The sequence below is a fragment of the Sebastes fasciatus genome, chromosome 8, assembly GCF_043250625.1.
Source record: "Sebastes fasciatus isolate fSebFas1 chromosome 8, fSebFas1.pri, whole genome shotgun sequence".
NCBI classification, from domain to species: Eukaryota; Metazoa; Chordata; class Actinopteri; order Perciformes; family Sebastidae; genus Sebastes; species Sebastes fasciatus.
In genome coordinates this window covers 28,859,808-28,881,940 of record NC_133802.1, presented here as the reverse complement: position 1 = coordinate 28,881,940, position 22,133 = coordinate 28,859,808, and the positions used below count along the sequence as shown (strand labels likewise).

The 22,133-nt window shown below is 40.2% G+C and overlaps 1 protein-coding gene across 3 annotated transcripts in view; it reads right to left on the bottom strand.

Annotated features, from left to right (window-relative positions):
• The window catches only part of LOC141773122 (IQ motif and SEC7 domain-containing protein 1-like), a 152,752-nt gene that overhangs the window by 73,285 nt on the left and 57,334 nt on the right, over positions 1-22,133 (bottom strand). Inside the window, exon 1 of one of the 3 annotated variants that reach the window (XM_074644811.1) lies at positions 14,134-14,772. The exons of the other annotated variants lie outside the window; for them this stretch is intronic. Coding sequence (XP_074500912.1) covers positions 14,134-14,303 — 170 coding nt within the window. The 5' untranslated portion in view covers positions 14,304-14,772. Of the gene's footprint in view, positions 1-14,133; positions 14,773-22,133 lie in introns of those variants that run through there. 3 annotated transcript variants of the gene reach the window in all.

The window sequence follows — 22,133 nt, the reverse complement described above, 5'->3', positions numbered from 1 at the left end:
TTGTTGCCTAAACCTAAAGAAGTTGTAGTTTTGTTGCCTAAACCTAAAGAAGTTGTAGTTTTGTTGCCTAAACGTAAAAACGTTGTAGATTGTTGCCTAAACCTAAAGAAGTTGTAGTTTTGTTGCCTAAACCTAAAGAAGCCTTTTTGTCTGTATTCAAAACGTGATATTTAATGCAGTTTTACAGCATGTTAGAACGTGTTGCTTTTCACTTTCACTTTTATAACATAGTAGGTGTAGTAGGCCCCTAATGACCCACATCAGTGGTGCTTATAGCGACTGATAACACGTATTTTAATGGCCTGATAACAGTCGAATCGGTGTTCACACTGAGATTTGAGGCACATACGATACGTGAATATTCACTGTCAGTGTGGTAAATGGCTAAATGATGCTGGTGACGGTGACTAGCATGGCTGGCTAATGTTAGCTTGAGTGGGAGGCTGCTGCAGTAATACACTCATCCATTAACGTTATAGCAGCGTCAGGCTGTCGTCTCCAACTAAATCTCTTCTAAAAGTCTAAGGAAAGATGTGAATCTATGCATTCATACGGTAGGTGAACTGAACATGATGCAGCACTGCAGTCTTCACTAACACTGCAAACATACAACACACAGTGTGAACAGTGCAGCAGGAACAGGATTCAGTGATGTGACCCAGTGAACACACACAGCCCACTTTGTTTCCCTGCAGCGTCTCTGTGGAAAGGTCCAACGACACACGTCAGCTATCACTTTCAGCTCATTTAAGCCTGAAGAGCAGCAGCGACTCACAGCCTGAGACCAAGGTCTCTGTGACCTCCTGCAGGACAGCAGCACAACACTGACTGATCCGACAAGCCTCAAACGCAGCACGAAGACACACATACAAGTCCTGATGTAGAAAACAAGAAAAGACAAAGCTTTGTTCTTTTCTCCAAGGTCAGAGAGAGCTGTGTGTGTGTTAGTGTGTGTGTGTGTGTAACTGTCAGTAGTTCAGATGGTGTGTTTGCGTGTGTCTATGTGTGTGTGTGTGTGTGTAGCTGTCAGTAGTTCAGATGGTGTGTGTTGAAGTCTGAGGACTGAAGGTCATCCTCTTCCAACCAGCTTTTTACTGAGCTTTGATGTGTGTTTGCATGGTGTCAGTGTGTGTGCAGTATAAAGTGATGTCAGTGTGTGTGCAGATCAGATTAATATCTATATAATTATCTATCAGACCAGAAGCTGCTGTCACAAAGACAGACTCTGAACATGGCTCAGATCACACTAATAGTCAGACCTCAGATAGACGTCTACATCCATCTGTTACACAGAGCTGTCTTGCTCTTGACTTTCTTAAACCACCTCCAAAACGTCCCGAAACTGCATTTCAAACGGCGGACCTCGGCAACATATCTATCCATCCCCCGGTGCGCTGTGACCGGCGGTGCGGAGGTGCGGCTCCTCGGTGCAGCAACAACTAATTCTTGTCTCATATGTGGTGTGATATACAGTAAATTCATCTAAACTGGGTTGAAAAACGATGCAATCTGGTTGCCGTGGTAATGTATTACGTTGGACTATTAACCACACCCCCATTCTCTGTTTGAGAAAGAACGTTGAGCAAAAAACAGGAAGTAAAACTGTCTGGAGGAGGACTTTAAAGAGTCATTAGAACTGTTAAGAATACTACTTATGAAGAATCAGCTCACTAAAGTAGAGAAGAGAGGCAATACGACAGAAGAGTCAAAAAGACTCATTATTTCAGTTAAAGGATTATGGAACATCTGTCTATCTATACACTGTAGATCTATCCGTCTGTCTGTCTGTGTGCAACATGCTTAAGTTACATTTAAAGACTTTATAAGAATAAAAAAGGATGCAGTTTGATATAAAAAAGGTTTTGAGATAAGGGATGATTCCTCATCTAATATAACCTTAATAAATAATCAGAGTACACATGTGAATAAACAACATGTCAGTCATCCAGTATCCTGCTTCACATTATGTCTAATACAACCAGCTGAGATACAGAGGACACCAGTGGACTGAGAAACAGCGCCACCTTCTGCTGGACCAGAAGGCAGAGACATGAAGCAGCTTCAAAATGTCATCACACACGCACCTCCTTTCTCTTTTTATTTTTTATCTGTCGACTCATTCCTCTGCTTCTCTTACTCTGACTCATCATTTTCTATCTCTCCCCCCACTTGCTAAGTTAGTAAGCTATCCAGAAGTATGTGGACACCCCTTTTATCTGCAGCTGTTTTCCATGTTTCATTAACCTCTTTTACCTGACGGACCCGGTACCGGCTGAGCTGTGTGTTAAAACACCGCCTTTAAAAACTTCATAAAATGCTGTGGTGGTCCTTTTTTCTGAACTATTTCTAAAAGACGAGGCCTCAACGCTATAAAACAGCACTCCAATTGTATTTTGTCCAAACAATGTTTATGCATTAGCTATGGACAATCATGCGATTAATGGTGATTAAATATACTTTTCTGTGTTACTTTTGTTATGTTGTTCCCCATCGTCATTGTCAGCGCCATACAGACCAGATTTCAGTTTGGAAACATGTTTAAAAGTCCTAAAAGTCATCCTAAACTGAGATAAGACTTGATTTCAGACTTAGGAAGTTCCATGAACGAACAGTTAACGATTTTTCTGGCGTGCTGATATTTTGTTTGTTTTTATTTGTATGTGATGTCTTAACATTTAAAATATATTTACCTCACTACATGGAATTTGCTGGCATTATTTTTATATAAGGTATATCAACAGCAGTACAGTGATTTTTGTATGTGATGTTTGAATGTATAAAATGTATGAAATTGTTTGTGATTTCTGTGTCGGACCCCAGGAAAACTAGCCGAGGTCCTGGCGTCAGCTAATGGGGATCCTAATAAACTAAACTAAACTAATCTCTCCATCCAGTTCTCCTTCTCTCTCACTTCATGCGCTTTCTAAGTCTCTCTATCACTCTCTTTACCTCCCACCTCATCTCGCTCATGCTTCCTCTCAGTCCATCTCTCTCTCTACATATCCCTCTTTTCTTCCTTCCTTCCTTCCCACCCGACCAATTATATACACACATCTCTATCTCTCTTTCTTTTCCTCCCACTCTCTCTCTTTTCTCCCTCCTCACCGCCTGTCTCTCTCTTCATCCCTCTCCCTGTCTTCCTCCCCTCATCATCCTCTGTAATTACCTCCTTCTTCTAAAACCTGAGAGGATTTGCAGCGACGCAAGACGTGTCTCGCCCCCGTTCGCCCCCGTTCGCTGCTCTTTTATCTTCTTCCCGTTCTCCTCTATTTTCTACTCGTTTTCCTTCCTTCTCCTCCTCTTCGTTTCCCTGTTTCTCCCTGAACGAACTCTGGCTGGAGTTACAACTTTATACACCTTGTTTACACTCATGTCAGTGGTTGTTTGCGATCTGGTTTCCTGCATCTCTAACTCTTTTTCTTTGTCTTCCCTTCTGTTTGAGTATTTTCCACAACATATGCTTCTGTGACTTCGCTCATTTCCATTTATTTTTAGATGCAGCTGTCAATGTATATTGTAGATAAATATAATACAATTGAAAAGCATGAGACATAAAACAGCATCCTGCATGTATGAAAATGTAATTTGTTGGAGGTTACATGCTACAAAGTCATGCATTATGATAATCAGACTTCCTGTAAAGCAGTCCAATCACTGAAGTAACAAACAGCTAGTTTTAGATTCTTTATCGGTGTAATAACTCAGGAAAGATTACACTCTCTTACGATATGTTCAGGTCTGGTTGGAAATAGCAGACTTGGGGCTTGAGTTTCATGCATAAGTGGGAATTTAATACTGCCCGCTCTATATCTTTGTGATAACCCTTGAAGGAAAGATTAAGTGTCTGCCAGTATTCAATGTTCTGCTGGTAATGTGCTGATGAGCTGAGTATTACAAGCTACATCCTGCTGAGAAATTTGGTGGAAAATGACCAAATTGAACTTCATGTTTTAAAGCAAAAGCTCAACATTTTGGAAATATTCACTTTCATTCAGAGAGTGAGATGTTCAGATAGACATCAGTCTCATGTCTGTGTGTTAAAGTGTGTAACAATGAGGAGGATCTATTGGCAGAAATGGAATATAATATCAATAAGTATGTTTTATGAAGTGTACAATCTGATAATAGCTGATAATAGGAATCGTTGTCTTTTCGTTAGCCTAGAATGAGCCGTTTAAATCTACATAGGGAGCGGGTCCTCTCTCCACAGAGTCCGCCACGTTGCACCGCCATGTTTCTACAGCAGCCCAGAATGGACAAACCAAACACTGTTAACTTTTCCTACTTGGGCTGGAGTCGATAACGTTACTCGCTCCCGTCACCGCCACTCTCTCTCTCATGCTTCACCACTAACTTCCCACGTACACACACACTCTAAGCACTGGCTCTGCTCCAGTTTGGAGATGTGTAACCATGGTAACCCGTACCAACCTCATATGACGAAAACAACGGTCAATCAATCAATCAAAGTCTGAATTAATTTAAAATATATATTACGCATAGTAAAGTGAAAACATAAACTTACAGTTAAATTGAATCATTATTGATGTTACAGAGCTGTCTGTCAATGTATGTTATGAACGTTGTCGTCACTAACCTTGTCGTCACTAACCATTGCATTGTGGGATATTTATGCTGTTGCAGTGACCAACGTTGCATACTGTAATATTTCACCAGAAATAGTATGCAATTCATGTACTATTGGTTTCATACGAAGGTTTCGGACAAACTAAAAAATCTCACATATTATTTTAGCGTACGAAATAGCATGTTATATCGGATGCAACTTGTATCATGTAACTTCTCACTTGCTGACATTGTTCAGGATTCTGTTGATTGTGTAATAATTATAATAAATTAAATAAATAAGAAATAAGAAAAACAAACCCCATGGCCACGTAATTCCTCCACCAAGTGAACAACCCACAAAACCAAAAAAAAAGAAGCTAAGAGGGTTGATGGGAAATGTGGTCTTCTGATGAGTCAGGAAAAGCACCAACACCCTCTTCCCCCCTCATCATGCTCCCATTTCTTCATTACGCCAAGGTAGCATTTTATTTGGCAATGATATACTGGTGTTTAAAATGTAACACACAGCACTTTGATGTAATAAAGTGGATACTTCAGTTCATATTCTCGCTTTTCATTGATTTGTATCGCTGTCTCTCTCTTCCTGTCACTGTCATTCTCTCTCACTCGCTCTCTGACACTCAGCCTTTCTCTCTCCTATATCATTTCCCAGACAGCAGACAGTTGTGCAGCGTCAGGCTTTACATTTATAGTTTATGTTGGATGGAGAGTGTGTCTGTGTGGGGTAGCTAATACAGCCAGCAGAGCACAGGATGTACTGTAGATGCAGGACTACAAACCTCAGCAGCCACACCCGATTAGACTGTTATCAGGCCATTAGATAGGCATTGTCAGTCGCTATAAGCACCATAGATGTGGGTCATTAGGGGCCTACTATGCCTGCTACGTTGTAAAAGTAAGAGTGAAACTTAAAAGCAACACATTCTAACGTAAAACTGAACGAAACGTCATGTTTTAAACATAAACAAAAATACTTCTTTAGGTTTTAGGCAACAAAAATTCAACTTCTTTAGGTTTAGGCAAATAAACAGGTTTAGGCAACAAAACTACAACTACAGCAATCAACAGCAGTTAGCTAGCAGTATCAACAGCGGCAGTTAGCAGTATCAGTGGTAGTTAGCAGTAGTAGAAGTTAAAACAGTAGTAGGCAGTATCAGCAGTAGTAGGCAATACCAATAGCAGTAACAACAGCAGTCAGCAGCAACAGTAGAAGTTAGCAGTGTCAATAGCAGTTAGAAGTATCAACAGAAGTTAGCAGCAACAGTAGAAGTAACAATATCAGTATCAGTTTGAAGTTAGCAGCTGGAGCAGTAGGAAGCAGTTAGGATGAACAACAGCTTAAAACTCAAAACCTTAGCATCAAACTCATTAGGATTAATCCAGGATCTCCAGAGTGAATGTACAGGGACATCCTCCTAGTAAATGTTGATATGTCTTGTTCTGGGCCAAAATAAAACCCTCTGAGGCCGACAGCCAGGGTTGGAAATTGACTTTGTTGTCCCCTTGCACACTGTGGCTGGTGGATTCCAACATCTACCAGCCACTCAATAGACTACCAATGTTGTTTTGGCTGGTGAGTGAAGCAAATCTAGTAGTCTGTCTTACTACACTTTATTTCTGCCCATTGCGATGAAAAGCAGAAGAATCTGGAGAAACTGAACACAAACTCATCGTTGACATAAAGTAACAGTCTGACTTGACATTCAAGCTACAAACTGCTGCTTTTCCAGTTTAGGACATGGATTATTTTCATTCAGCCCTACTATTTGCTGCACTCAGAGATACTGTAGCCACAAAACTAGTGATGTAAATAAAGACCCAAACAGACCAGGGAGACAGGATAAACATCCTTTTCTAGAATTAAAGGTCTGTGTTTCTGCTGTCACAACCAAACCCCCTCCCGGCTGTCCTGCTAGCTACAGCGACTCAGCGGCAAACATCCCAGCAGCTCGCTCGCTAAATAATTGAGCGGTAGTGCACTTCTTAACACCTCACTTCACTTAACCGCGGCCCCGACGGGGCCGGCTTATTTTGGGCTGCTGCCTCTTTTCCACAAACTTCTGCCCTCAAAAGTCACAGTGATGAAATGCTAAACAATACACTCCGTACGCTTTCAGCTAAGATGTAAGAATCAACAACAACATTTCAATATGAATTCAGCTTCTGGGCAGAAAAGGCAAATGATGATGAGATTGAGAAACAAAAGGGAAAATAAAAGAAACGGTGGAAATGAGACGATAGTTGATATGTTCATTAGGATGTTTAGATTGTGATATGTCATATGTGCTGGAAAATGGAAGTGTTTTTGTTTTTCTAGGTGAGATGCTGAACAAATAGGCCAAGGTATGCATTTTTTATTGCATTTATATTTTTCCCCACAGTTGTGCTGGAGGTAGACTGCAGCCAAATGAACGGAGAGGAAACATTAATGAAATGGATCAAACCTTTAAATTCACCTCACAGTAGAAAGTCTACGTCTTTACCTTTTCTGATGAATAACCAGGCAATAAGAAAGAGATCACAGAGAGAGAGGGAAGGATGAGTAGAGACAAGGAGGCAAGTTCAATCATCACGTAAAAAAATACTTACAAAGAAATATTAAATATGGAAAAAGGTTTTATTTTTAATGTGTGTTTCTAGTGCTTTCTGCATGGATTTCTAGTCAGTTTTGTGATTGTGTCTGTGGAGCTTCCTACCACCCAAACCACCCAAACAATCCGCACCAGAGTTTGATTAAAACGGACTAAATGTTGGCTTGTGAAAGCACCCAAAGTAGGCCCTTTGTGTTAAAAGACACCTCTTTTTCTGTATGTTCTGTTAACTCTATACATCATCTCCTGAAGCCGCTGTCTTCAAGGCACCAGACTTCATTCACAAAAACAGTAACTTTACCTCGCAGAATACAGAAGTTGCTGGTCTCCCGCTGCCTCGATTGGTACGTTTTTTTGTGTTATTGCGCGACTTTCTGATCTGAACGTGGCGTCCGCAGCAGTACATTGCTTAGTTTCCATGCCGATACTCCTGGGTCGTGGCTAGAAGGAAACCCCCAAGTTGCGAAACTCTCAAGAGATGGTTCAGGTAGGCGTTGACCTGGAATAGTTAAGGTTTATTATAGGTTGTCAGGCAGCGAGTCTGGCGAGAGTTTTTGCAAGTTTTTTGGGGTTACCTTCTAGACGCGTCCTCAAAACTTGTTAAAAGGGTTAGAGCAGCCACACTGCCCGCGTGTCAGCTGCGTCTCTTCTAGAGTTTCAAGGTCTCGCCTATTTTTACTTCAAGCCGTGCGCGGTCCAAAGCAGCAACAGAGAGTGAAAATGATCGTATGCCAGTATATATTGACATCATACCAGCAGCATTACTACAGTTTAAATGTCTAGACATCTGTAGAATATGTTAAGGACATGAAAAAAGTAATTATTTATTTTTAAATCAACACTACCTCAAGTGTTTTTTTCTGTGGAAAGAATTCCTTCATTTGTTAACACGAGGCTTTTATTCTGAAATATTTAAAGGACAGTGTTGTAGAAAATGCAGTGACTTGCACGGCTCCATGAATGAATAAAGTACGGGATTTTAATTGTGGATTATTGCTATTATTTACAAATGAGCAGACACACTTCTTAACCTTTTTCTGTCTAAAATAAATATAAATTACATTTATAATTAAATGAAATGGCCATTATGAAAGGCAAACTCTATATAGAAAGAAATGGCTAGCAGCAGCGGAAACGCTGCCGGTGTGGACGCCACACACGTGAGACACACATCGGTTCAGTGAGGAAGCCGCCAGGCAGTGCTGATGTTCACTATGTGGCCCGGGCGTAAGTTACTATAGGTAATACACACTGAAAGGATAAGGAAATATGTATATAATTTATAAAGAACCTAATTATGCAGAAACCAACGTCAAGTCACATGGGAAGCTATAAAATGATATGAAAATATGACTAAAAACCACCACAGGACGTTTTTCCTGCTGTCCTTGTTTTCAGACCACTATGCATGTTTGAATTCATCAAGAAAGACTAAGAGGTTGAAAAATGTCCTCAATCAAACAGAAACTGAAACGAGGATTCCACAAAGTAAACAGAAAATGTGTTTGTTCCCAAAATAGGCACTGACATAATGAAAAAATGCTTCCTTTTTAACAGCGTAAGCAGGAAGCTCGTACAGTTCATCTGACCTAGTTCAGGTGCGCTTGATTCAAATCGTCCCACAGCTGAAACAACCGGAGCAAAGCAGGCAACCGACCTTCTGTCCCAACATGGCTGACGTGTTTAAATCTGTCAGGGTTACAGCGTACAACATCCTCCAGGTGCTGGTAGGACTCTTTCTCTTTGTGTGGCCAGACGACCGCACAAACTGCTGACTGGCTTACCAATGTAATTACAGGCCTGTTCATGACATCTTCATAGTTTTAGAGTCATACATCATACATACAGTCTTTTCTCCCAACTGGAACAAAGAAGGGAGATCAGATAACTCCCATTCTGCTTTCCACATAATGTCCTGGTTGATTTTAAGATTATTTTTTTCACTTGTAAAGTAATTTATCAACTTTCTCCAGCCGACCAGCCGTTAATGTTCTCCTGACGTTAACAGACTTTTGTGTCCATAAGTACACATCCTGTACCTACGACAGAGTATTATGGCCACATTGAGAGGAAACAAATCAGAGATTTTGAGAATAAAGTCATAATATTACAAAAAAAAAGTCGTAATTTAATGAGAATAAAGTCATAACTTTACGAGAAACAAAGTAATTTCCCCCTCCACAAAAGAGGCAATTTCCCCCATGTCCTTGTGGTTCCTTCTTCGAAATAAACGCAGTTTCTTGCACAATCTTTACAATGTCCTGATACTTATGATAAGGTGGTGCTGATGTGCCAAAATATTAAGTATTTTGTTGTTTGTGAAACCCATGTCTGACTTTATTCTCATTAAATTACGACTTTTCTTTTGTAATATTATGACATTATTATCGAAATCTCAGATTTTTTCCCCTCAATGTGGCTACACTAATATATAAAATTTACAAAACTCAATGCTTTTTAAAATTTCTATTTATTTGTCAACACAAGTTTGAAGTGTGACTGAACTTAATCATAAAAAAGTAGTGCTGACATTCCTCACAGTAACTTTAAGCTACAGTGTTTCTACATTAAAATGATTGATTCAACATGTTTGATGGATCATATTTCGTGCAGTATTTTGTATGATATCTGTAGAATTAAATTCCAATCTGAGACCCTCACTTCCGTCACATCTACCTCTTTGTCTGAGAGGAAAGAGTCCCTCTCAAAAGATCCTCAGAAAACATAAATGATGCAAGATGCTGGACCAGACAAAAGGCTCTTTATGCTCCAGTTGCTCCAGTGCACTGGTGTTACTGGTCTGCTCCCAGTAGCTACAGCTCGGCTCAACCTTCCTCGGTTGAATAAGAGGAAGAAGCAGAACTGTGTGTTTGCAGTATTTAACATTAATTCATGTTTGATTTAAGACGAGTTGCAAATTTATTCAGCTGCTGCTTCACACGAGTCTGCGTGATGAAGAGAGAGAGGACAGCACGCACGGCAGGATTGCTATACTTCTGAGGACCCTGATAGAAAATAATGCATTCCTCAGCACCTGACCATCACAGCTACACACTTAACCTTCATTTAACCTCAGCCTTCAGAAACACCTGGTAGTGTACTGTTTAGCTGTAAAATGAGAACGTTTGTGACCCAGCAGGCATGTTGAGATCTGTTGAGGAACTACCAAGCATCGCCCACCAGCCGGAGCACAGCCAATAGGAACGCTTCTCTCTCTGAAATGACCTGTGATTGGCCAGAATCTCCCGTCACGGGATAGATTTTTTAAAGCCTGAAAACAGAGCCATGAGGAGGAGCAGAAGTCTAGTTTTCTCTCAGAACACTTGAATTACAATATGCTGAAAGGTTGTTATGGAATTTTTGCCCAATGATGCCAAAAACGTGTTGCCGGGTCACAAACTTTCTCATTTTACAGCTAAACAGTACAATACAAGATGATTCTGAAAACATTTGAGGAGAGAAATAGTCATTACAGTAACAGAATATTGATTCATATTTGATCAGCACTGCCTAGTTTGACCGTTTGGTTGGAGTTCGCGAGTGATTGACAGCTGCTCAGAGATGGCAGCTGGAAGGCAGACTCTAGATCAGCTCTGATTGGTTGTTTTCATCCGGTCTGTGAAATCCTGCAGATGCCATTAGGAGCACCGGAGGACACATGTTTTCAGATTACCTGTCTCATGAACTACTGTCAGGATATAGTGACCGTTTTATAAAAATATATTCTTTTTCATTTGCTCCATTTCTACCCACTGCAGCTTTAACCCCAACCTGATTCTAACCTTGACCTTAGCAAACCGGCTTCTTGTAGTCAAACAACCCGACAACGCGCCCCCTCGCTTTGCAAGCACGCCTGTGATTCCAGTCTGCTGAAAACTGCACACTTGTCCTCAGAAACATAGAAGTACATGAGCAGGAAATCACACACATTTAAATGATGTTGTGAGGCTGATTGTCAGGTTGTCGCTCAGAAGAATCAGCTGATGAAACATGCCAACACATATTTCCGGTTTACTACTACAGTTAAACGCCACGCAGCACACAAAGAATCACACCTGATGTACATCTTGTATTAACAATGCACATACCATTACACACACACACACACACACACACACACACACACACACACACACACACACACACACACACACACGCACACACACACTCAGTGTCCAGGTATGACAAGCATGACTAACTTGTAGTTCACACACACACATGTGCAGCTTGTTATTATTAGCAGCCAGATGTGCAGCAGCTTCTTACCGTTCTGAAGACAATAGAGACGCCTTCCATTCATTTACACCGGAGAGAATATAACACACCTTCACACCTCTCTCTCTCACTCGCGTGTCCTGTCTCCTCCTCCTCCTTCTTCTTCTTCTGCTTCTTTCTCTGAGCCTGCCCTCCCTATGCTCCTTTCCTCCTTCCTCTCTCTCTCTCTCTCTCACCTCCTCCCTTTGCTTTGTCTACCTCTCTCGCCCAGCCACTCCCCCAACTACTCCTCCTCCTCCTCCTCCTCCTTCCTTCCTCTCCATCTTCGCCTTTTCTTTCAATTTAACCTCTGTCCTCCTTTCCTTCCTATCCTCTCTTTCTCCCCTCCTCCTCCTCCTCTCTCTGGCTGTATCCTCCATGGAGATGCATGGCTGCTTTCTTGACAGCCTCCTCTCCACGTGTCTGCTTGTGTGCAAATGTGTGTGTGTGTGTGTGTGTGTGTGTGTCTTCACTCTCCAGTGCACACACTCAGCCTGTCAGTCACATTCGTGTGCACTCAGCCATACACACACACACACACACACACACACACACAAAGCAATATTCATCCGGTCCCGGCAGCGTACATGCACTCATTTTCTTTGACAAACATCTGATAGCTCTCGCCTGCTCTCTCTCTCTCTCTCTCTCCATCTCCATCTCCATCTCCATCCTTCTCTCTCTTCTGCACACATTCACATCTTCCTCTCATTAACTCGTCCTCCATCTCTTTCTATTTACACACCTCTTTCCCCCCCTCCACATGCAGCTCACAGCGGAGCAGCTGGCCGCCTCACAAATGTCTGATTTCTAGCAGCGACACACCCCTGAATGCACACATATTCAGCAACACCGGCTCCTAATTTATGCATGCATCATCGTCACATGCTCGCTGTGCAGCAGGCGAATTAGCATGCACGCTTATATATATATATTTATTTATTTATAAGTACACACACACACACACACACACACACAGAGAGAGAGACTCAGTGACAGGTGTGGCTGTGAGTCTTGGACTGTAATGTGACTGCAGACTGTAAATGCTGCGGCCTGTTCACAGGAAAACTCTCCTCTATCTGCTCTCTCTCTCTCTCTATTGCATCCTTTTCTGCTTCTTCCCTTTCTTCATCACCACTTCATCCATCTCCTCCTCCTCTACTATCTCTTCCTTTCGGTTTGTCCTCTATTTGATCTTTTCCTGTACTTATTTGAATGCACTTCCTGTAGAGATGAGATCCTCTAATTCTGTTTCCACTTTTAAAAAACGTATTTTTTAGGATAGCATTCTTATAAGGTCCCAATGTTTTATGTCTGTGTATGCATAGGCATTTTTTTGTGTGTGGTGAAGCATGTGTACAGAGCATGTGTGTATGGGTATTTATACTGTGTATGTGCTCTATTTTTTCCTGTCCTTTTCCCAAACTCTCTCCTCCTCTACCTCCTTCATTCTTCCTCTTCTACTTCTTTTCCCTCTTTTAATTCCTTGTTTCCTACCCTTTGCAGACGGCCCTGTGATGGAGTTACAAATAAACGATATGAAAGCATCCCTCGCTCCCTCCTCTCCAACTGTCATCACTCCAGGCGGAGGAGGAAAAGAGGAAATACTGAAGAGAAGGAAGACACAGGACTGGAGGAGGAAAGGTGGAGGCAGAGGAGGTTGAATCTCTGAGGTCACAGCAGGGCTGCGGTCGGAAAAGTAAAAAATTACGCCCTGATGACGTTTCCTCACCTCTTTTCCTTGACCTCGATCGAAAACGTCATGAGGTCAAGGAAAGGTGTGAAGGAGGATTCAGAAGGACTTGAGAAAAGACAACCGTGGTGTTGAGAGAATCCGACTGCACTGACACGAGGCTCCATCATTATGATGCAACAGCGGTGGATGTTAGTGACGCAGGTCTGCCGTGGTGAAACTACAATGTTCTGAAGATGGACTACAAAAGTCTCCACTCCCTTCCCGTGCGTTGTTAAATAGCTCTTTCGATGACGGCTGCTTCACCTGCGGTGTGTGAAGAGATACCACAGGTCCTTCTGCTGCTGGAACACTTTAAATCAACATATAATAAAGGATTATCGGACCTAACGTGGACAACCTGTGAAAAATATCACTTCATTACTGAGGCTTGAACTGAAATAAAAAAGGAATAAGCTACAGGATACTCCAAAAAGTTCATATGACAAATGTTGGGTCATTGTTTGAGTTATGGAGGTTTAGAACCATTAAATGTATATTTCTTCCTACTCCTTTTCGGACTTAATATTTATTTATGTTGATTATTTGTTTGCTAAATGTTTACTGTTCATTTTATTTGTTATTGTTGTTTTGTTTTTTACTTATTTGTTACTTGTTTGATATCAATAAATAGAAATAAAGTGAAACAAAATGGTTGTCACTGTCCACTCATAATTATCAACAAGAATCCCAATTAGTATATGACTGTCTGAAAATAATATGCAAGATAAGCATATCGTTTGTTTTCATGGTCCAGTGTATCCTATGCTAAAGGAGATAATAAAGGAAGCATTAAAGCACCTTTCCTTAACATTTAGAGGATTCAAACAGCTCTTATCATGGCTGCTACTGAGAGGGTCATTTCACTCCGTTAGGAACCTTCCTAAGAGAAAAAGACCTTTCGACCGCAGCCAAGTCAAGGTTATTGCACTCAGAGGTCAGAGGTCAGCCAGGTGCTCTGCCTACCTGTGGAGAGGCGACCAGGTCCCCGAGGAGCGCAGACAAAGTAGATGACAAAGGTCACACACGCCCGCCAATCCGAACATCCCGGCAGTCCTCAGATTCAGCCGCCTTCTGTCTCCCAGAAGTCCGCAGGGTCTCTGTTTGATGACATCACTACCTTTCTGTCTTTTCATCAGGTTTTAGTGTCTTTATAGCTTTAACTTCCTGTCAAATGAGCCGGTTTCAGCCTGTCAGGTCGTCTGCTGTCCCGTCACACCTGTCAGCTATCAGCTATCAACATCAGCTTTTTTACCTCACAGCTTGACATTTTACAATTTTTTTGTGTTTGTGGAGGTTTTTCATGCATCATTTTTCAAAAAGGAAACCTTCAAAATAAATAATAACGCCAGTTTCTAGGAGTGAAGGACGCCGCACTTAAGGGAACGTTCTCCTCCCATATGATGGACAAAGACTGTTTTTAAAAAATGCTCTTGTCAGGTATTTCCAGAACATTTCAGGTGTGTGCATACAGAGTGTTAAAGCAGCGATTGGTGCCGTGGGCTCTTCCTCTTAAAACCCATTCATTTCCATGTTTCCCTGGAGGGAGGTGCTCAGTGTTTTATCTCCATGTCCTTGAGGGAATAAAGACAGCGGCGTTGATCCAGCAGGCTTGTTGTCTTCAGCAGGCTTGTTGTCACCTCAGTCTGTTGGTGTACGCAGTGTCATCAGATGAAAACACTACCAAAGTCACACAGTCAGTCAGGTTTTAGGAGTTATAAACAGTCAGAAATACAATATTTCAGTCAGTGACTCTAAAATTAAAAGTATAAAAAGTCCTAAACAAATGGCAAAGTTGTCATAAATTAAGGATTGTAAAGTATATGGTCAAGTCTGTGTAGGTTAATAAAACCTTTTACAGAACTACTGGAATACTTTTCCTCAATCAGCTTCTTCCATGAGTTTTGGGTCCTACAGGAAACACACTATTTCCCGCCAAAGTAAGAGCAAATGTTGCTTTTTAGAGCTGAAACAGTTTAGCTGCTTCTGCTCTTCTAACCTTTCATATCTTTGCAAGGTGAACATCACACCGATCCTTGCTGCCCTTACCTGTGACCCCTCAGCTGTGGCTGCAAACTCAGTATCTTCCTTTAAATCTCTACTTAAGACTCACTTTTATATTAGGGTTTTTTCTTAACTGATGTTGCATTGTTGTAACTATTTATAGGATTTTATCTTGTTTACATCTTAAGTTCTGGATGTTAATTACTTTTACCATGCTTTTATTGTATAGCACGTTGTGACCTGGTTTTAAAAGGTGCTATATAAATACATTTTTAATTTTATTATTATTATTATTATTTTTATTATTATTATTATTATTATTTGGTGGGTTTAGACTGTTGGAGGTAAAAAAACAAGTAAGTTGAGGATGAGTGCTCAGGCTGCTGCAGGCTTTTCTCACTATTTTCTGACATTTTAGGTAATTGGCTGATTAATCAATAATGAATTTAATCAATCAAATCTGATTAAACTACACCAACGCAGTCCTGATAAAGATAAGTTGCATTTTAAAGTCTTAGTTAAGATTTTTTTTTTACTGTTATTGCTTTCTTATCTCTCATTGTTTTTTTTACGTCACTCATAAATATTTAATATTATAGAGAAATAATGTTTCAAAGTCTTCAAAACAATTCAAGACCTTTTAAAAATCCCTGTAATACTTTCAACAAAGACTAAAGTAGAAGACGTCCTCCCTGCTTGATCAGATCAACTGTAATTACAGTTTCAGTAATAATCTAATGACATAATTAAGTCTCCACGTTGAGATAATGATGCTAAAAACTGGAGAGACGGCAGCGTTCAGTCTGCAGCTGCAACAGCTTGGTCTTTTTTTATTTTAGTATTTTTTGAAGCACACTTTTTGTATGAAAGATGAACTATGAATAAATTAGTGTTTGAGTCTCCTAGCAGTTTCCAAGTCTGGGGGTCGTGACCTCTCCAATGGGTCACCAGATAAACCAGACCGGTTGGGAGATTATTTACAGGATATGAAAGAAGACAAAATATTATATTTTTTTCCCACGATTTTTTTTATGTGAAAACAGGATATTTTCACCTCTAAAAATAATTCAAATACAAGTCAGAGACATGCAGCATGTGACGAGGGGCGGCTAATAGACACTTCATATTACAGGGTCATAGGTTAAAACAGTTAAACAACACCTGATTTGTATATAGACGTTTTACTTTTGGTCATTGGTGCTTTTTTAAAATATATTATATTATATATTATATTATTTGTTCAGCCTTGTGTAAGTACATTGAGAGAGATGCAAAATAACGGAGCTAAATTCCTCGTTTGTGTTCACATATTTGGCCGATAAATGCAGCTGATTTGAATCTCTCTCAGATTGAACATTTTGCCATCCAAAGACTTTTATTTAGGTATTTCACAAAGTGTAGAGAACATTGTGAAAATGTTTTTTTATGCTTTATCTTTCATAAAGTTTGTGAAAATGGCTGGAAGTTTAACGCTCACAGATTTTAAACTGTTTTAACCTTCATATTATTTATAACCAGGTTTTTTCTGCCCAATGAGTCCATCTTTTGGTGCATAAATCGTTAATACCCCATCTATTATCTTTGGGTTGTTTAATAATTATTTAACAGTTATAGTTTGTTGTGTCTTTGTTTTGTGTTCTAATGGGAAACAATAAAGAGTTAGAGCTGAAATAATTAGTTATTTAATCAATCCGTCAAATAAAAAAACAAAATAAATCTGCAACAATTTTGATATCGATTACTAGTTTCACTTTTGAAGCAAACATTGCCAAACATTTGGTAGTTCCAGCTTCTCAATGTGGATGAATTGCTAAATATATTTTGGGTTTTCAACTGTCACCATGGGGTCTGGGAGACTATAGTGGACATTTGTCATTATTTTCCGACATCTGATGGAGAAAAATAACGAGTAAATAAATCATAAAGTCACTCAGTAAAGGAGTCAGATTATAAATATTAACCACCGATACTGTGTTGTTAGCTGGACATGGACCACAGCTGGCCTTCACATGCTCACTGACTGCAATGGATCAATACCTGCAGATGCAAATGTTCATATTTAGATGATGCATCTCCAATATGTGTGTTCATGTATCTGCCAGATCAATAATGGCTCAACGAGGCTTCAGACACAGCTGACGGTGGCTAAAGGCAGGCAGGAAGGACTATTGACCCACGACTCTAAATGCTTTAGTTGGCATGAAGCTCGCCGACTCTCTCAGAGCCGTTAAAAGACAAGAAAACAGACACGAAAACATCTGATTTGGAGTCAACAGCTCTCACTGCAGGACGCCCAGTAAGTCAGTGGGCTAACAAGCTGAAAGATTTAATCCCTGTGGGAAGCTGCCGCAGCTTCTGGCTACAGATTAGCTCCCTCGCTAGCAGATAAACTCATTTCACAGGAACCTTGTTTGGTTAAATGGATTCAGATTCCCTTTAAGGCAACAAGCCGGGAAACTCACTACATCAGACTATTTATGGCTTATTTCCACCTCATCCATCCTCTTTATTAGCTGCTGGCTGCAGATTAGCTGCTTCGTTAGCAGGTAGAGCATTTAATAGAAGCCTCTCTCTTTAACGGGACGGTAGTAAAGTGAAGAAGGAGCTAAATCAGCTAAAACACCTGTTTATCTACTTTTAATACCCAGTTTCACCTCCAGTCCTGTCCTGTCATTCACATCGGAGCTACAGATTAGCAGCCTGCGAGTCTGTGTCGGTCAGATCAGCCAGTCAGGAAGTAGAAATGGCCACAAAAGACGTCAAAACGAGTCACATAAAGGGTTCAAATAGTCACTTGCACTTGGTGTAGGGGGTGTTGTGATCTAAAGTCGACCCCCTTGATCTTCATGGTTACTTCCTGTTGTACTTCCTACTTCCTGTGCCCCCCTCAGCAGGTTTTCAGAAGCTCGATAGGAAAGCGTTTGAATTCCAGTCAGGTTGTCGAAAATCCAATTTCATCCGGAGGCCGAGAAAATAAAAGTGCTGAGGTGTGTTTTCCTGAAGTGTGAATGAGTTCGATCTGTGTTTCTCTCTGCAGACCCGTAGCGTGTCCTCCTCCTCCTCCTCCTCCTCCTCCTCCTCTCACTCACTAAGACTTTAATCAAATTATCTTTCGCTCGCTTACTTCGCCTCCCCTCGACCTCGGGGCCAGATTGGAGCCGTGAACGACGTGACTCTCCATGACATAATGTGACAGTTTGAGTGATGCTGGATCCAAACACTGATTTTAATGCTTTTAGACATTCTTTGCTGTCATAATAAATAATATTAGACGTTTATCAGTGTATAATCTCATCACGCCACTGACACCACTGTTAAACACTGCCATAATGTTGGCAACAGAGTGCAAAATATATTATTATAATTCAGTTTTCAGAGTTTTAATATCATTGTTTTTTTCTCGTAAATTTACGATTTAATAATCTCGAAAGTTTGTGAGTTTGTTTTGTGAAATTGCTACTTAAATCTCAGAGATTATCTGTGTTTTTTCTCGCAAATTTATGACTTTATAATCTTGCCAATGTGTGAGTTTTTTCTCGTAAAATTGCCCCTTTAATTTGAGAGAAAATCTGAGTTTTTTTTCTTGTAAATCTGCTACTTTAATTTTGGAAATTCTGAGTTACTTTTCATTAATTTGTCATTTTAATCTCAGAGAATATCTGAGTTTTTTCTCAGAAATGTATGACTTTATAATCTGGAAAATGTGTGATTTTTTTCTTGTAAAGTTGCCCCTTTAATCTCGGAGAATGTCTGAGGTTTTTTTCTCATAAATGTACGACTTCATAATCTTGCAAATTTTTTGTTTTTTTGTGAAGTTGACGTTTTAATCTCAGAGTAAATCTGAGATTTCTTTTTTTCTTTTAATTGTACGACTTTATAATCTCACAAATTTGTCGTAAATTTGCCACTTTGATCTCAGAGAATATCTGAGTTTCTTTTCTTGTAAATGTATTACTTTAATCTCGGAAATTCTGAGTTTTTTCTCGGAAATTTGCCCCACTCCTCCGTCTACGTAATTATTTTCTTTTTAACCTAAAATGGCTCTAATATGCCATCGTACTTAAGGTTAGGGTTAAGGATTAGGGTGTTTTCTATCAACTTCAATACATATGGTGGTTAAAGCTTAAGGGTTTACAGTATGTTAAGATTTGTTTGGCTCTGCCCGCTGATGTTTGACTCAACCAATCACATTACATCTGCTTCCAGAGCAGCTCTGGCTCCCAGAAATGTTTACATCACATATTTTAAACTGCACATTAAAATAAATTGCTGAACATTTCTGAACAAACAAACCTCTTTGTCGACCGTCGTTGTGTTTGACTTCACTGTGATGTCATCACATTCGACCAACCAGAAGTGACTTAACTGGAATAAAACAGGCACGTTTCACCAATCATTTCTTTAGAATCATAGGAGTTTTTAATCTTAATCTTCATCATTCACCACCATCATCATCATCATCACCCTCATTGTTGACCATTGTCATAGTCATCGTCATGACATCATCAGTTGTTAATCATCGCACAGAAACAATCATCACCTCCATCATCATCATCATCATCATCAGGTACATTCTCATCGTTTGCAGTGGATAATAGATTTCTTTTGTATTTCATACTTTTTATAATATATTGTATATCATCCATGGTCAATCTATTTTTTAAATAATTTACATAAGAATAAAGTCAACAGACTGAAGAATGACTATCTGTATATTTACATCATGAGACAGAGAAAGAGCGATAATCAAGAATAAAACAGCAAATGACTGGAAATAAAGAAAAGAGCGATAAAGAGGAGGAGGAGGAGGAGGAAGAGGAGGAGAAGCAGCACGAGTAGAGAGAGGAGGGAGGGAGGTGTGTGTGTGTGTGTGTGTGTGTGTCATACATGTAGCCCCTCACTAAGGTTTAATGAAGCTAACCTCTGTTCCGTCACCATAGCAGCAGATTACAATGAATGTTGCCACGGTAACTAGTAACAGTCGCCCTGTGCCCATAGTTTGCCGTAAGTTTGTAGTCTCATCTGAGAGTTTCTGATGGAACATTTGAATTAAACAGGAAAGAAAAGAGGGAATATTATAATAATTCTGTCAGTACGATTTTTATTATGGTCTACAAAAAAAAATTTTTCTTATCTTAAATGAACACAACATGTCAGGATGATCAAATAGGAAAAGTCCAAACAGGCAGCCCGAACTGTTCAAGTTAGACTGAATTTCTGAGACTTGTTTATCCAGATTGTCCTCCGCGAATAAACGGCCGTATACTGTAGGTTGTCTTTGCAAGCAGCTTATTATGACCCATATTTACGTTTGGTGTTAGGCCGCGACCTCTAGTGGCCGTAGTAATTAAAGGAGGAAGTCAGGTGATGTAGTATAAAGAGAGACAAAGTCCACGTAAGGAGGTCGGAGTGGACGGACGGACACAAGACTTTGACCCAGGAGACTGTTACTTGTGTCCCGTGTTGACTTTTTTAAACTTGCGTACGTATGTAACCTAAGTTACATAACAAACGTATTCATTTGAACCCAAACTACGATCTTTTCCTAAACCTAACCAAGTAGATTTGTTTCAATTCACAACGTTAACCACCCGTTTTAAATTGCAACCATTTCACAACGTGCGCCTGTCGCTGGTACTCTCCAACAGTCATACTACATGTCATTTTAGGAATCAAACAAACTGGGTGGAGGGGAAGTGGATTGGTCCAACAAACACAAGGCTTTCATCCAGGAGACCGCTGTTCGTGTCCCGTGCGTTAAGTTTCACTTTCACTTTACAATCAGCCATGTTCACAACGTTCAGTTTCATTTTCACTGTACAAACGTAGTAGTTTTAAGCCCAAATATGTAGTTATAGTGGTTTTGTTATCTAAACATAAAAGAGAAGTTAAGCCATGGGACGTGGCAAAGTGCCAGTCTGTGACGAGTTGGGATAAGAACGTGTTGGTATGCCAGCAGACCATCTCGGGAAAAATCAGGAAACGCTCTCAAATTATTGAACAATGGAGCATTTGAACAATTAACTTACGTTCCTTTTATGAGCTGAAATGATTAATAGATTAATTGTTTAGTGGACAATTAACGAGAGAATCTTTCCATAAACTTTCTGAGTGCCTAAACATAACCATAAAAAAGTGGAATAATGCTTTAGTCGCTATGAGCACATATTATACTGGAAGAGTGGATTTAGCAGATATCCATCAGCTATACCCGCTAATCCTTCAGAGGGTTGCAGGGGGGTCTGACACATAGTGACAGACAACCATTCACACCTACAATTTAGAGTCAATTAGAGACAATTAACCTGCCTGCATGGAAACCCACGCAGGCACAGAGAGAACATGCAAACTGCACACGCAAAGAAAGAACCCAGAACCTTCTCGCTGTGAGGCGACAGAGCTAACCACGGCACCGCCGGGCCACCCAACACTTCTGCCTCCTGGCATATATGTTAATTAAAAACCTAATTATGCTGATAATAATAAACCTAATTCAGGCTCCATTACTTATATAAACGCAACCTTTAGGAAACAAGGCTGCCAGAGGACCGCTGAGTGACTGAAGACATTTACTGCAGGTAATGTACAGCGTCCTGGAAAACCCACGATGATAATTAACATTTAAAAGCATATTTTGATGGAATATGTCAGCCATCAAAGTGTATATTAAATAATCACAGACTAAATAAATAAATCTGATTTCACAGCCACCGTTGAATTACCCATTAAAAACTAAATTGGCGTTATATGTAGAATTATCTCATCAAATTATATAGATTTAGTATTTAGTATTTTAATTTAATTTAAAGAGTTGACTTTTAGCGTCATGTAGGAGGACTCCTGCTGGTAACGCTTTGTGAATACTGTCCTCGGAACTGAACCGAATGATGCTACAGAAGCGGACGAGGAAGAAGATGAGGAAGAGGAGATCCAAGGAGAAGGCGATCCCGAAGTGAAACAAA